Source organism: Bremia lactucae, linkage group LG4 (genome assembly GCF_004359215.1).
Source record: "Bremia lactucae strain SF5 linkage group LG4, whole genome shotgun sequence".
NCBI lineage: Eukaryota > Oomycota > Peronosporomycetes > Peronosporales > Peronosporaceae > Bremia > Bremia lactucae.
In genome coordinates this window covers 5,470,232-5,485,405 of record NC_090613.1, presented here as the reverse complement: position 1 = coordinate 5,485,405, position 15,174 = coordinate 5,470,232, and the positions used below count along the sequence as shown (strand labels likewise).

General features: G+C 46.2%; 3 protein-coding genes across 3 annotated transcripts; 1 reads left to right on the top strand and 2 right to left on the bottom strand.

Annotated features, from left to right (window-relative positions):
* Positions 1-1,315: 1,315 nt before the first annotated feature.
* CCR75_000053 (uncharacterized protein) lies at positions 1,316-5,292 on the bottom strand. The gene is made up of 7 exons (XM_067958161.1): positions 4,898-5,292; positions 4,790-4,841; positions 4,647-4,721; positions 4,541-4,579; positions 4,310-4,486; positions 3,386-4,246; positions 1,316-3,319 (listed from the first exon to the last, which is right to left on the bottom strand). Exons 1-6 carry the CDS (start codon positions 5,234-5,236, stop codon positions 3,690-3,692), a joined length of 1,239 nt encoding a protein of 412 aa, XP_067816241.1. The 5' UTR covers positions 5,237-5,292; the 3' UTR covers positions 1,316-3,319; positions 3,386-3,689.
* CCR75_000054 (uncharacterized protein) lies at positions 1,392-2,474 on the top strand (the record flags this gene model as incomplete). Its single annotated transcript, XM_067958162.1, has 1 exon — positions 1,392-2,474. The coding sequence occupies one exon, from the start codon at positions 1,392-1,394 to the stop codon at positions 2,472-2,474; it is 1,083 nt and encodes a 360-aa protein (XP_067816250.1).
* An 864-nt stretch (positions 5,293-6,156) lies between the features above and the next one.
* On the bottom strand, positions 6,157-13,090 carry CCR75_000055 (uncharacterized protein). Its single transcript, XM_067958163.1, has 7 exons — positions 12,627-13,090; positions 11,251-12,568; positions 10,705-11,179; positions 8,530-10,639; positions 8,314-8,469; positions 6,643-8,232; positions 6,157-6,584 (listed from the first exon to the last, which is right to left on the bottom strand). Exons 1-7 carry the CDS (start codon positions 13,002-13,004, stop codon positions 6,309-6,311), a joined length of 6,303 nt encoding a protein of 2,100 aa, XP_067816251.1. The 5' UTR covers positions 13,005-13,090; the 3' UTR covers positions 6,157-6,308.
* Positions 13,091-15,174: the final 2,084 nt, after the last annotated feature.

Sequence of the window (15,174 nt, the reverse complement as noted above, 5' to 3'; positions counted from 1 at the left end):
AACACCCCGCATGAGTTTATTCTTCATGCGATGGAATTTAAAATGATGGTTCTGACCAATCAACATTGTTTTAAATTAAGCGGTCACATAGTGACCACTCCATCCAATGACAGTCAGAGTGATTGTCGTTTAAGGGAGGGGTGATGTAACGGGGTGTATCGTTACATGAAACTAACATTTAAAGGTTGTTAATTAATATATTATCTAAAAGGTTTATAATATTTGGAGGATATTAGTTTATATAGTAATGTTCAGAAATCTTATCCATAAATAGGTATAGGCCATTATATCTATTTATCCCGCAGACTAATCAACTGTACATGTAAACAAAAGAGAGAGACAGATAAGATAAGATAAGATTTCAATTGCATGTTTAGTATTAGTTTAAAATTAAGTTAGCGTTAACAGATAGAAAGAAGAGATACTTAATAATATTATAACAGTTTTCATTTAATCCTCTTTAATTAGTTATCTTAAAGAGAAGTCTTCCTCTGCACCTACTAGTGTACGTGAAATAACGTAAGGCACCACTCGCAACTAAAGCAGTGCCAAGTGGACTTGTACTGAAGCAGTACAAGTCGTAGTGCCCCGTTACAGTGTTTTTCGCTGACACGGTCGTCGTGTTAGCGAATGAAACCAAGTGTTTTACGAAAGATTCTAAAGCGTGGGGAAAAGTGCGGTACGATACGGAATACGACACGACGTGAGCGATGAGAAGCATATTGTTACGCGTTCTGATTGGCTATGGGTCGAGGGATGTTAAAATAGCTGTATTCAGCAGTGGCCTAAAATTAATATATGTTTTAATGATTTTACTTGATATTTCCAATATTACCATGCAGTAATATTGTAGCGGCAATTCGACAGCTCTGTTCATTGGTTGATGAAAGTATCTTAATCAATTTCGCCTATCCCTGCTAGACGCGCGACTGGGCTGTGAGCAATAACTTGCAATACATTGTTAGATTTATATTTTTAGTTAATAAAGAAGATTACAATACGGAGGAACTTCATTATATTACCACAGTTTTACTTTTTCCTTATGCTTAGTCTTCCTAAGTATCGACCTTTGGTTGCTAAGAATTCTTAGCAATTAACCATCCCCTTAAGTACCAAATGTACTTAATGGGGACTGTGTAACATTAGGGCAACTCTAGCCCGTTACACTACTGCTGAAAAGGAGCCGTTACCGAATGTTTAATGGCTATTCTATTTAATTAGATAACTTGATTATCATAATTGTCCGTCATCACTATCAACAACATGCACTTAAAAGCGCCTTAGCAATGTCATACTTGCAACCACCTTTAAGAGACCGGGATTGAGAAAATTGATATTTTGAAAGGCTTAAATATCTGAAAAAAACTCCTGAACCAATCAAAAATGCAAAAATGACCTCGCAGTTATTGGTGAGCTCAATCTCTGGTTTTTCGTCAGTCGCGAGTAACTTCATGTCGTCGGCTCCGCGTGTTGCCAATGAAAGTGTCCCCGCGGAGATGACGAGCAAAGACTACTACTTTGACTCGTACTCGCACTTTGGTATTCATGAGGAGATGCTCAAAGACACAGTGCGCACCAAAGCTTACATGAATGCCATTCTCCAGAGCAAACACCTCTTTAAGGACAAGGTGGTGCTCGACGTAGGTTGTGGCACTGGAATCCTCTCCATGTTTGCAGCCAAAGCTGGTGCTAAACACGTCTATGGAGTCGACTGCTCCAGTATCTTGACGCAGGCGCGTATGATCGTTCAAGCAAATGGCTATGCCGATCAAATCACGCTTTTACAAGGCAAAATGGAGGACTTGACACTTCCGGTAGACAAAGTCGATATTATTATATCCGAGTGGATGGGATACTTTCTATTATACGAGTCGATGTTAGATACGGTACTGTACGCGCGGGACAAGTATCTCGTACCCCATGGCCTCATGTTTCCCGACCACGCGACTCTCTATATCGGAGCTATCGAAGATGGCGACTACAAGTCCGAAAAACTAAATTTTTGGGATAATGTGTACGGTTTCGATATGAGTTGCATTAAAGAAATTGCCAAAGTTGAGCCGCTGGTTGATACCGTCAGTAGCGACGCGCTATTGACTGATGTGTGTCCAATTTTCGATATTGATCTGACAAGTGTGACGAAGGAAGAGCTCACGTTTTCATCGACCTTTCAATTGACAGCGTTTCGTCAAGACTTTTGCCATGCGCTCGTGGCGTACTTTGACTGTACGTTTTCCGCAACTCATAAAATGTTGAGCTTATCGACGGGACCTAAAGCCGAGTATACGCATTGGAAACAGACGGTTTTTTATCTGGAAGGTGAGCTTGCGTGTCATCCTGGCGAGCTGATTGAAGGCGAGCTGACGTGCAAGCCAAATGCCACAAATCCACGCGATCTTGATATTGCCATTAATGTGCGATTTGATGGCAAAAGTGGGTCCTACAATCATCGGCATGAATTTAAGCTGCGCTGAAGTCCTATTTTGGTCTTAGATAGTGGTTTACATCACAATTACTTCAGTAGATGTTATTAAAAAACACGCAGTTACCAACACTCTCGAACATTCTCGTCCGTCACTCCTTCTGTGTCTATAAATACAATCGGGTTTCCCCTCAATTTTGTCAATTGTGGCTAGTGTCTATACCGAAGTCTTTCACTCAATATCCTCCATCTCGAGATCTCCATCTGCGTCTTCTTCTTCCGCTTCTTCCACTGAGTCAGCTTCGTCGTCCTCTTCGTCAAGATCAATGTCCTCCTCCATACCATCCACCATGGCCCCGTCAATCACAATATCCGTGTAATTGTGGTCCAGCTGAGCAGCTGCCTTCACAAGCTCTTCGTCATCCACGAAATCCATATCAAGGTCGTTGCCGCCAGAGAGCCCAAAGCTGCCACTCTGTCCTGGGTTTGAGAATGTCAGATTAGAACCATCTTCCATGATCTTAGAGTCCTTTGCACCCGTTGGTGACCAGTCAATTGGGAAACGTGTGACACGTGGCTTATCCGCCAATATATTGCGCTGCAACTTGCTTACATCGACGCGCGTGGGTGGATTTTCCAATAAAAATGGGTCAGCATAATCGTTGTTGACATAGTACCCCACGCGTACAAATTCTCGCCCACGGTACGAACAGGTTACAAGGGCTACAGTTACGCCAACCTTGTCTTCGTCGGGAATCAGATCAGGATTTGGCGGATCCGATTGAAAGACAAATTTGTTCGTTCCCACGGGCACAGGACCAACTAGCACTTCTTCCAGCACCTGATCTCGACTCTCGTCTTCAGCGCTGCCAACATACGTGATTTTCCACTCGAGGTCTGAAACCAAACATCAGGACATTTATTGGCATTACAGAATTAATTATGATGAGGTGTTGGACGCACCAGCCTCAAGCGGTTGTGCGCACTCAAACGTAACCTCGAATTGGAGAGGATTGGTAAAGGCTGTAGGATTGTCTAGCACAGTGATATTGGTCAGCGTGACGTAAGCCATGAGGGTATCGAAGAATACGACAGGGAGGTTGAGGTATGCCAATGCCTATTGACTTGGCCGACTGAGTCGCAAAGAGATAGTACGGTGAGTACGGGCTTAAGTGCGATGATATGCGCCAGAACTTTTCCCACCAATTATTTCCTTTAACGCAAATTAATAAGATTTGCTTAGAACATGTTATTTCTATCGAAATCGTTATGGTATCTTTGCCCGAATGAAGCCGTCAAGTGTAAGCTGCTCACTTTTCCGTCGCTTTCGTACGAGACGTGGCTGGAATGCACCTAAATATAAGGCTTTTGAACTAAGGGATGAGGACTTGACCTTATTTTTATGAGCAAAAGTCAATTTGGATGCTAGTGGCACGTGATTCTTGCTCATCAGGCTGCGGTCTCGAGTAGATATATGTTTCACGTCATCACTTGCGTCAAAGAATCCATTTTTTAGCTCAATAACCGTATGTTTCATCGATTCACTGGTATGGGCCACTGATGCCATCAGCAACAGCTGCCTATTTACCACACAGCTGGGAGAGTTGTCTCTAAACGAAGAATTGCGTTTATTTAAGCATCGTTGCATCCATTGCGGCTTACATAGATTAACATCCATTAGCTTTTGAGAATAATGTTGCCAAAAAATACTCCCTACCTTTGCATCTGTAGCCGAATCGCCGCGACTAGAGTTCGTTTGCATTGCTATATTTGTAGGAGTTGTGGTGAGCTCGCGCGTGACGTTTTCTGCAACGTCAAATCCATCTGACAAATTACTCAGTTAAAATCATTCCTAGCAGAAACCTCTACTTGAAAATTTTCAGGTACCACTCAATGAGCCTTCACTATCGTCAGACGAAGTATAAATTGTCTGTTCACTTTTTATATTGTTCAATGACCGAAAAAGAGATGGACTTGCGTATCCAGATTTATTTTTTCTTCTATAATTGTGAAAGGCTCCAGCACTTATAGACATCGGGTCTGGTCGAACATCATGAATAACGCCTGAGCAGAAATAAATCGTGTCAATTTGCCAATGCAAAAATCAGAAGAACGTACTATCAAAAACTTCCGATGCTTCATCCGGAAATTGATTCACTACAACGCAAACGCAAATGTTGTGAATCATCACAGCAACTCACAAAGCGTTGAATTTGACAAATACCATCTGTGATGTCTTCCCAACTACTCGTTTCTATGTACTGAGAAGATTGAGCCGCCAACTCTTTTTCTTCGTCACCTAAAAACATACAAACAATGTTTTTTTATTTTACGCAACAACAATAAAAAATAATCGATTTGACCTACCTTTAAAGTCTTGGCTCGGGATAATGTCCAAGTTCTCCAAATCCGTCGCATTCTGCTGACAAGAGCGTCATATTATTACTAAAATTGCTTTTAATGTAAATAACCCACAAATTCTACAAATGCAGTAAGCTGCTCCTCCATGTCCAGGTAGTCTCGCTCACTGTCCGTCGCATTAGACTTCTTGCAATCCCTGTCTGTATATAGCATCTTGCCGTGCAGCATCTCACTTTCTGCGTCACGATAGGAAGCCGCCGACGGTCGCATCGTCGAGAACGGCGACGTTCTATTTTTGATTACGCTTATGGGCGCCGTGGCTTGGATGCGAGACCGTTGCCGAAGCCACACTGAATTACAGCCGCTGCTTTCGCAATAGTCGTGAAAGGAAGCAGATCTTTCCATGCCTCGTTTCGGCATCGGAAGTGGAAGTGGAAGACTGGTAAGCATCATTCCTAGAGATCACTCTTCGCCAAATAAAGCATGCGAAAATCCAAGGCAAATTTTACATGGAATTGGTGTTTCTAACATCACGAAAACGTCTAGTCCGGGAGTATTAGCTTTCAAAATGTTATTACAAAAATCTAAATTTTACAGATGCAGAGCTAGGCAAACTCTACTAGTACATTTTCTCGTCACTTGGATCAAAGCCACTATTAAGAGCAGCACGGAACTCGTCATTTGCACGCAACAGCTCAGCGATGCGTTCATAACGCTCCGGATCTTTGCGGACAAGAAAGATAAAACACTCCGTGTCCAGCTTGCCCTTGACAGTGGCCAATTCCATGGCCTTTTTGGTCTGTAGCAACAATCACGCGTCATGTAAAATACCACAAGTAGAACAAGCCAATCCGAACCATGGCGTGTATGTACTCGACCACGATATCCTCCATGAGTTCTGCTGTTTCGTCATGCGGCTCAGATACGTCCCCAAAGCCGAAGAGCATCTGTTTGACTACGTATGACCACGCCAACAGCCATGTAAATAAAATTGAACCCTGCTTGTAGCAGTTTGCGGCATGAAACGTACTGCTTTCCACCAATTCGCCGCGTACAAACGGCTTCAACTGTGCTGTCTGCCCTGTGTGCGCTTCAGCGGCAGATTCGTAGGACACCAATTCCGCCACAGGATCAGTGGACAATCGTTTGGCGGACGACATTCCATCCTTAGATGCCGCTCCGACATCGCTGATTTTGCGCTTGCGGGGCTTCGGTGGCGCCTTCTTTTTGGCCAAGCTGCCGTTAGGTTCCATTGTTTTGTTTATGTTTGCCACGTTTTGCCTTGTAGAAAAAGGATGTTCTGTTTTTTTTTATAAATGTAATATACCAGACCCCTCAAATTAAGTATTACTACGCTTTTTTAGCTTCGCTCACGATAGCTTAATAAACAAATAAGCGCATCCCTCACATTGTTCATTATGTTTATTTTACTGCTGCAGAGCATTACGACTGCCACTGAAATTAAGTGGCCACCACCCTAGCGTGTCAAGGTAACACCAAACTGAAACCAAGCAAGACAAACTCTTTACACACATCGAAACACCCTCCGCGGTCGCTTTGGAACCGGATGTATCAACGCTGGCACCAAAGCATCACTAGGCAAATTCGGCACATGTTCAAGCAGAGTCCACGGGTCCATCGGCACATACTCTGGTTTCGCGTCCTTCGACACAGCAGCACTAGACTTCGCAGTGCGAGCTACAAACACATTCGCGGCTCCAAACATATTCATCGGACGTGGTAGTACGGACCATACACGCCGCTTGAGCTCATTCGGAAGCTGCAGTGCTTCGACCAGTTCCTATACATGAAAGTCAGTATCACGTTAACTTTTCAAGCTTGAGCTTGTAAATACGTACAAATTGTCGATCATGAAGAACAGAGGCATTGACGATTGGAATAAGGTCCAATATCCAGCTAAAAAGCGACAACCCTGGACCCGTGGACACAATCGACGTACCCAGACACGCAAATAGTGTCTTGACAATCCGATCACGGTACGAAATGGTCAAAACCGCATGCTTACCGGGTCCAATGACACCCACGAGCTGAAGCCGCACAGCCAATTTAACACGCAGTCGACGCTGAAAAAGACTATCGCGATTACATGATGACTTGAGCTGCTTGTCATACCGCGTACAGCCTTCAAAGAGCCACTCGAGTTGCGACGCAAGAGACATCATGTATCGCGGCAAAAACGCATTGCCTGGAGGCGTGCACATAATGCCTCCTACAAGACGCAAGATGGATGTTGTGTTCAATTGACGTGCAAACTTGTCTGGAAGCGTATGCTTGACGTCGTCTTCGAGGATTTGAAGGATCTTGGCAATCACAGAGCCCATGGCCCGTCTTGAAATGCTACATACGGTAGCAGCATATAACGAAGCGATCGCCGAGTCCTGAGCCTCCCGAGCTGCCTCGACCATGCGGGTTTCGCATGGCGTCAACGAACTTTTCATAGCCGCCAAAGTCATCGCGGGCAACGAACTCAACATCTTTGTTTTGGCGCTAACACTGGAAATAATTGGGTTTCCACGGACTTTGCCATCCGTTCCGTCGCCCTGGTGCCCATGGTATGGTGTTCCATTATGTTTTGGCGTCGTAAGCGGTGATGGCGACGCAAGCGTCGCGGAAGCAGCGACTAACGTTTGGGACGTTGATACAGATGTTGAAACAGCTGATGATAGAGAATTCAAACCTGTTCCAGTAGGCGGTCGTGAGCTGCGCTTTAGCGTACGCAAGACGATCAAACTCGACAGAATATCGGTGGCACTGCTCGACTCGTCGAATCCTAGTTCCAGCTCAAAATCGTCTTCGTCAGCCTCGTCATCTCCTTCAGATAAATTGCTGCTTAACAGATTTCCACCAAATGACACCGTTTTGCTGCTACGGGAGCTATTAGCCACCACAGCGCTGTCGCCACTCTCGACTGCTGATCGCTTCGTCGAGCGCAAGCGCTCACTTTGCAGAGCTTTTCGTTTGTTCTGACCTGCTGAATGCTGGGCATTCGAATGGCGCTCATGTCGAGAGACACGCTTTGACCGCTTTACTTTTTGCTGTTGACGGCTCATTTGTAAATCTAAATAAATCGATCCGCCACGATGGAGAGTCCATATGTTCATTTGATCGATAATCTGATCTACTTTCAGCAACTGAACCTGTCCATTGCTATCTTCCGCTGGAGATGAAGGGGATCGAAAAAAATGCGTCAGCAAAACTGCCGTGTGCCACTGCTTCTTGTGATACACTGGTAAAATGTGCTTCTCGCGAGCCTCTTTCGTATCATGAAATATCGTATCCCGAACAATACCATCCGACGTCAAGTTAAACAATGTCGCGCTAGCCAATACGCCACGCTCTTCACGCTTGCGGAGTAAAAAATTATCTTCCATTTGGTACGAAATTTGACACAATAGAAAGCACAGTGGAAACATTAAGCACGCTGGGACCTGGGACCGCAAAAACCGCAAGTGGTATTTAGTCTAGCGCCCAAAACATGCACAAATTCGTCGGTATTAATCGCTCCGCACAATGTAGACTTCACTCACCAATGGTTCGTCAAACATGACGAGCTTCTGAGGATCAAGCAGAAGATTTTGGGGAGGTTCTGAGAATAGCTGGAACACTAAAGCCATCGCCAGCAGTTGTGTCGGTAGATTTGGTGGTGGATCACGTGACGCTCGGCGCTAGAGTATTAGAGAAAGTAAGTATCCTGGTATGTCTACAGTCCTACCAATCGGTCCTACCAATCGCGGAAAGAGCGGCACTAGTACCAATCGAAGCACCTGAGATAAGTCCAAAACTTGATGTACAATCAAAGAAACGAGGAAGCTCTTGAGTCCATACTGCAATCGATCCAATCGGCCTTTTTGATTCAAGACAAAAGCTTCTTTGCTATTGTCAGCATTCAAAAATGGATTCCGAGACCGCTTCGGAGTATCACTTCCCGCAAATCCAGGCAATACTTCCTTCTGTAGCCAAACCACCAAAGTGTTTGAGAATTTGTCTCGAAATTCCTCATTATTATCCGGATGCTGTTCCACAACCTCTCGAATGAGCCGCACGCATCGATGCACATAATGTGGAGTGGTAATAGGCCGCTTACAATTGGATTTGATGCGTGCTGATATGTTCGCCATCCACTTGTCCATCGCTTCACTTAACGCAGCACGGAAGAAGAAGACGTAATTAGGCGTGCGCCGCTCCCGTGTTGCATTCGCATTGGTTGAGCCCACTGAAGACGACGTCATGCTCATGTTGATCGAATTCACGGCAAAATCAATGGCACTATCGCGGCATTTAGCTTCGGCGGTCGCACTTGCTTCACCAACAACTTCCTGCCACGATAAACTCGCGTGATTTGGCTCAAATACGGTTTGAAAATCGGATGCTTGGGCATCTTGGCCCAAGTTATTTAAGCTTTCCAGTGGAGTGCCGTTTCCAGCTCCAGGAGTTGCGGGCGTCTGCTTCCCGTCGACGTTAGGGCCATCAAATGAACGTGCTTGCAAAGCTTTAAATGATCTCGCAAGCGCAGTCTTGAGCTCGATAGGAAGAACTTCCCGAGGCGGTGGAATGCGCACTATAGGATTCGTCGCGTCAAGCGACAATTCTCGCTTGTGCGACCCATTGGCTCCACTAGCATTGGCACTACTACTCGTGCCATTCACGGTCCCATTAGCAGTCGTCGCATCTTGATTCTTTCTTGCTGTTTCAGCAATTGGCTTGAGTAGCGCAAATGGCAAGTCCAGCTTGGCGATTTCTTTATTCTTGATATGTGCGTAGTACATTTTACAGAAGAATTGAGCCACGTTACCAGCCTTATCGTCCGCATGCTTTGGAATTTGATGAAAGCGGTCTACAAATGACTGCAGTAAGAATGGAATCTGATCCGTCGCACAAAAGGCCAATTCATTGCGTTCTATCATCGCCAGCACAACATTCTTCACTAAAAAGCACGGCGATCGTCGTAAGAAATGCAACAGCACTTCTAATAGTGATAAAACATCGACGATCTCCAGGACAAGGCATACGAGTCGCATTACATGCTCGACACTTCCATAGTCCGAGAACCGAAAAAACGTCGTTTCATCATAGATTTTATGGAGAAACCACAGTGTAAATCGTCCTTTATCGTGGCCGCACATGGTCTTGACCGCTGATACAAGCTCGCCGACTCTGCCTTGGTATTCCACTTCCTGAAGTACTCGGCTCGTATCTCCTGAACTCGCAGTCGTACTCCCTCCCATGGCTCCAGGCGTACTAACGGCTGGTGAATCATTTGCTTGGCCGTGTGTGTGGAACACATAGATACAAAGCGATTGCGCTCGCTCCAGCGTCTTGGAGTGATTTAAATCTTCACGACGGAGTTCCATGACTTCGAGCCAGCGTAGATACCTCAATTCTTCATCGTAGCTATCATCGGGAAGCATTGGGACGCACGTTGGCAGCGGAAAGGGACTCCGAGGTAGTTGCCATAGATACAGCTTCAGTCGGTCGCTCGAGAAAAGCAGGTGCATATCGTTCGACTTGTATCCTCGACCCGGCGAACACTCGATATTGTACGCCGTATGAACCACTGACGCCGACTCTTTTCGTTTCGTAACGCCAATACTACCAGCAGCTAGCGTTAAAAGCGCATTCTGGTCCATTGTTGCTGCAGCTTCGTTGCAACACATTACAAACTCCACAAAGCTCGCGACACAAAACAATCGACGCCGAACGAGGAGACAAAAGAGCTCAATTACTTGCGTAACCTCTGTAATTACCTTGGGCTCGTACCGATGCAAAAAGTTTTGAAGCGCACTTTGGAGGACCACTTGATGGTCTTGAAGTCCACAGCAAGGCAGCAAGCGTTTCCTATGCAAAGCATACAGTTATCACGTCAAGATTTGCGTTGCTACAGACACTAGTCGCATACGTACTCTTTGCCATACTCCAGGAGCGTGTTACTATGCATCTCGATCAATGCAAGCGCTGATAAATACCGGTACTCCGCTGGTCGTTGATTCGTCACGGCCCACTCACACACAAGAAAGAGGGTTGCAACATCTACAGGAAGCTCCTTTGACAGTTGCGATCCGCTTGCTCTCATTGTCGGAAGAGGACTAAACACCTCGTTATACACACGATGCAAGTCGGAGGTAGAGTCGACACGATGAAAACGATCTAGTGTCTGAAGAATTTGGGCTTCATTATGCATCGTAGACGCCAAGACCTGGCCACCGGCACCCACAGCGCTTAGCGACGGACACGCTTGTTGTAGTCGAAGAATCCGTCCAGCAATCTCTTGAGATTTGCGCTGACAGCGGTCAATACAGAATTGTATTGCGTTGGCCCCATAAACGTCGCGATGGAAAAAGCGATCGGTGAATACAAAGGCTGGCCATAAAGGCGGTGCTGCTCACGTACACAAAAGCGTCATGTCAAAGTAATAAAGCCAAATCAAGTATTAAGGCAACCACACGCACCGCAGTCGTCCAGACGAACGAGCACGTCAGTGCCATTCAGTAGCACATCCCGCAATAGCTGGCATAGCGTTATAACGAGCTCTTCTTCAAGTGTATTTCCGATAGTCTCGGTAGGCACTGGCCGACAAGGAGGCAGCAAATAGCGCAAAAGCTGTAATACTGTTTTTACAAGAAGCAACACCGTGTCAGCCGATAACAGTATCTCAGGAAGTAGCTTCTGCACCACCGAAAGCAGCTCCATGATTCCATTCACACCAAGAGCCAATACAGCCACGCCCTTGGTCGTATGATTTGTGATACGTGGTTTCCGTGGAGTCACTGCTTTTTGCAAGAGCGACAAGAGCCCATCAAAGTAATGTGATCGATCCAACAGACCTAATTTAAACTGATACTCCGACAACTTAAGCACATACGACCACTTTTCATGCCACGAGAGCGTATTTTCGACGTCAAGACTACTCAAAGCACCACTATTTGTGCCCGAATTTAAATGAACGGGTGTATCTCCATGTCGCAGGCGCACAATCAATAAATCACTACTTGATTTAGTTGCCCCACTGCGACGCTTTGATCCCGGCATGCCACTCGAAGAGCTCTTCACCCCATTCTCTTCTTTCACGTGGCTGTCAGCTCCTTTATCAGTCCGCACGATCGCATGCAAGTATTCCATCATCGTGTTCGTCCACCCTTGAGTACGTCGCTGATGACGTCGTGGACTAAAGAACCAGTCCCCGGTCCGAAGATGACTGTCCCGCTGGAGTTCCCGCATTTCAGTATACACGACGTTAATTCGGATGTACCACGTCGCATCGGCGTACCCCGGTCGATATAGCACGACAAAGTCCAATAGCGGACACTTGGCAACTCCGGGCACCGCTCGCCATTGTTTAAACGGAACGCCATGCGCTTGCGTCAATGTCGCGGCACTCTGTGCCCCACTTGCAAGCTCCTTCATCCACGTATGACTCGTCCGCTCATCTAATCGACGGACGTGCCGAATTAGATAACTAGTGAACGCTCGCTCATCCGCAACAGCGCTTGAATCACATCTATCCGTTGCTTTACTGTCCATTTCTTCACAAAGCTGCTGGATCGCACGTTTCGCGCGGGTAAGATCGTCAAAAAGCGCCAATTTTTTGTCAATAAACGCCGAGTATTGCTGATGCCATTGCTGGTTGAAACCTCGTGGTAACGGGCTCACGTAAGCAGCATTGCGTAATGCATGGACTCGAAATTGCTCTTCGGGGAACTCGGCATTGGTCGGGAAGACATTTGGAAACATTGCTAGCTTGTCTGTGAGATGCGGATGCTCGGGGTCCTATAACCATATCATTTAGGACTTCAAACTATAGGACAATAGTATTAGAGCCAATTACCTTCATGTATTTAAGATCCATGCCAATGACGCGAGTCGCGGCGTCGGTAGGTGATAAACCTTTCCGTCGAGCTCCTGTACGATGCATCAAGAGTAGATTCTTTCGCTCTCGAAGCCGAAGAGCTGGACTTCCTGATACACCGAGAGGGGTGCGATTGCCGACACAATTGCGTCGCTCTCGTGAGTTGCCACGAGATTGCGAGCGCGGACGACCACGGCCTGAGCCGTTAGAAGACCCACGACGCGGATTTTCACGGCCGTAGTGCCCACCATTAGTCGAGCGTCCTCCATGCGATAATGGACCTCGGTCTTTATAGACAGGACCGCCGGTGTTGGGCCGCCCTCCAGCTTTGCCGTCGCTCGCAGCGAGTCCCTCCATGACAGCTTTTTATCAGCACCTTTTCACGTAGTTCCACCTCAGCGACACACTCTCTGTACGCAAGTTTTCGAAAGGCTCAAATGTCGAATACAACTTCGTTTATCATAATTTGAACGAGCGTCCATAACTAAAACACTTTCACGATAACTTGCGATTATTAGAAAAACATCTATAACGCCAAAGCACTGATAAGGGATATTTGACCACTTTGCTCTTTGCGGGAAAGGCTCTGAGTTGATACAGCTCGGCAATACCATAGAGAATTAATTAGGCTAGGGGACTAAGTGTAACGGGGCACCTTTCGCTATAACTGCTTCAGTACTAGCCGACCTCCACTGATGACAGTGAAGTTAAGCTGCTACTGAATGCTTCAGTACACGGCGTGAAGAGAAAGGTTTTAAAGTTGCTAAGATTTGTTAGCAGCTAAAGGTTCAATACTAAAAAGACTCAGTATACGGATGTGCATTAATGTTAAAACCTGTAACAAGGCACCTTTCGCAAGGGCTGATAACAGTATTTGCCAACCTACACTGATAACAGTACTAGCCAACCAACACTGATACGTGAAGGTACGGTGCCTCGATTACTTCACGTACAGTGACGTGCAGGGGAAGGTTATAAGTAGCAAGGATAGTCTTAACTACTCTAGGCCGATGCTAAGGCTTTTGTAACGAAGCAACTCTCATTAGTACTGGTAAGTTCTAGTTGACCTTACTTGGTTACAGTGAAGGTAAGGTGCCTCGAAACTTCACGTACACAGGAGTACAGAGAAGATAATGTGCGTTGTAACAGTTACAATGTTTGTGTGTGAGGAGCAACTTTCGTCAAAAGACCTGCAGATTCTTTTGACGATCCGGGATCAGTAGGGCGCTCCGCACCTACTGACCCTGACCGGTTTCTGACGATCCGCTCGCCATTGTGATTTCGCAACTGCGTCGGATCCGCGTCCTTCACTATTCGTAGCGAGAGTTCGGTCTTTTCGCTCACTGTTTTACGCACTGGCCGTGGAGCACTACGCTCATATGCGTAGTGGCCCATCTTTTGACAATGATTTCATTTTTGTAATCGTTTGTAATTTATAGAGCGAAGTTTCTCGCTCTCTACTTACTAGAGATCCATGGGTTCTTGACCTCCCTTTTCTTGTCGTCTCGGTAGACGATAAGCACCAGAGTGAACAAAAGCCTGTTTAAGACTAAAGTCCTCCTGATGGTCAAGAACAGGTGGGTCTTAACAGGACCGTCTGCAAGACCTTTGATAAACACAGTTCCCTGTGTTTGTTCATCAATTCAGTGACTAACGATACAACTGACCAGGTATTGTGTATGTTGGGCATAGGCGTGAATGTCAAGCTTGCCCTGCTTCAAATTCAGGAGCTCGACTCGAGCCCTGAATTTGGCACGTGGCGGCTCAAATGTTTGCCTGAGCTGGGTCTTAAAGACCTTATACGACCCAAAAAAAACAATGGGTCGTTTAGCTTGAGCCCTAAGGCCGAAGATTTGGCACGTCCGGCTAAGTTAGACATGCCAAATTTCACTTTCGTCGCATCATCACTGATACGATGAGCTTCTTTGGCGTCGTCTAGTTCGACGAGCCATCTCAAAAGGGATTCGCCTTCGACTGCCTTCGACTAAGATATCTTTAAGATTTCGGGTCGACGCGGAAGCGTCGGCCCATTAGCAGCATACACATCCTGCTGTCTCAACAGTTCCAACTGTTGAGCACCCTGTTCTCTCAACACTTCCGCGTGTGAAGAGCCTTGCTGGTGAAGCAAGGTTACATTCTTTTGGGCCTCGTCGAGTTCGTGTTGAATGAATTTGAGTGACCTTGAATGGGAGGGTGATCGAACGAATGCGTTCGGTCGTAGGCGGGCCAGCCGTTGGCACCATGCTGTACACTCTGGGTATAGATGAACAACATGCGGCCATAGCCGAGTTAAGAAGGAGGGAGCTATCCAGCCCCTCAAGAAGGTTATCAGGCCACGTGAAGGATTTACCTGCGTAGCTCGCTGAATGGACTATAAAGTGCTTCCAGATGTAATGAGGCACCTTTCACTAGCTAGTACTTACCAGTACTAGTTGACCTTACACTAGTTACAGTGAAAGTTAGGTGCCGCGAAACTTCACGTACAAAGGAGTACAGAGGAAGGTTTTTAAGTAGCTTAGGGTCTCTA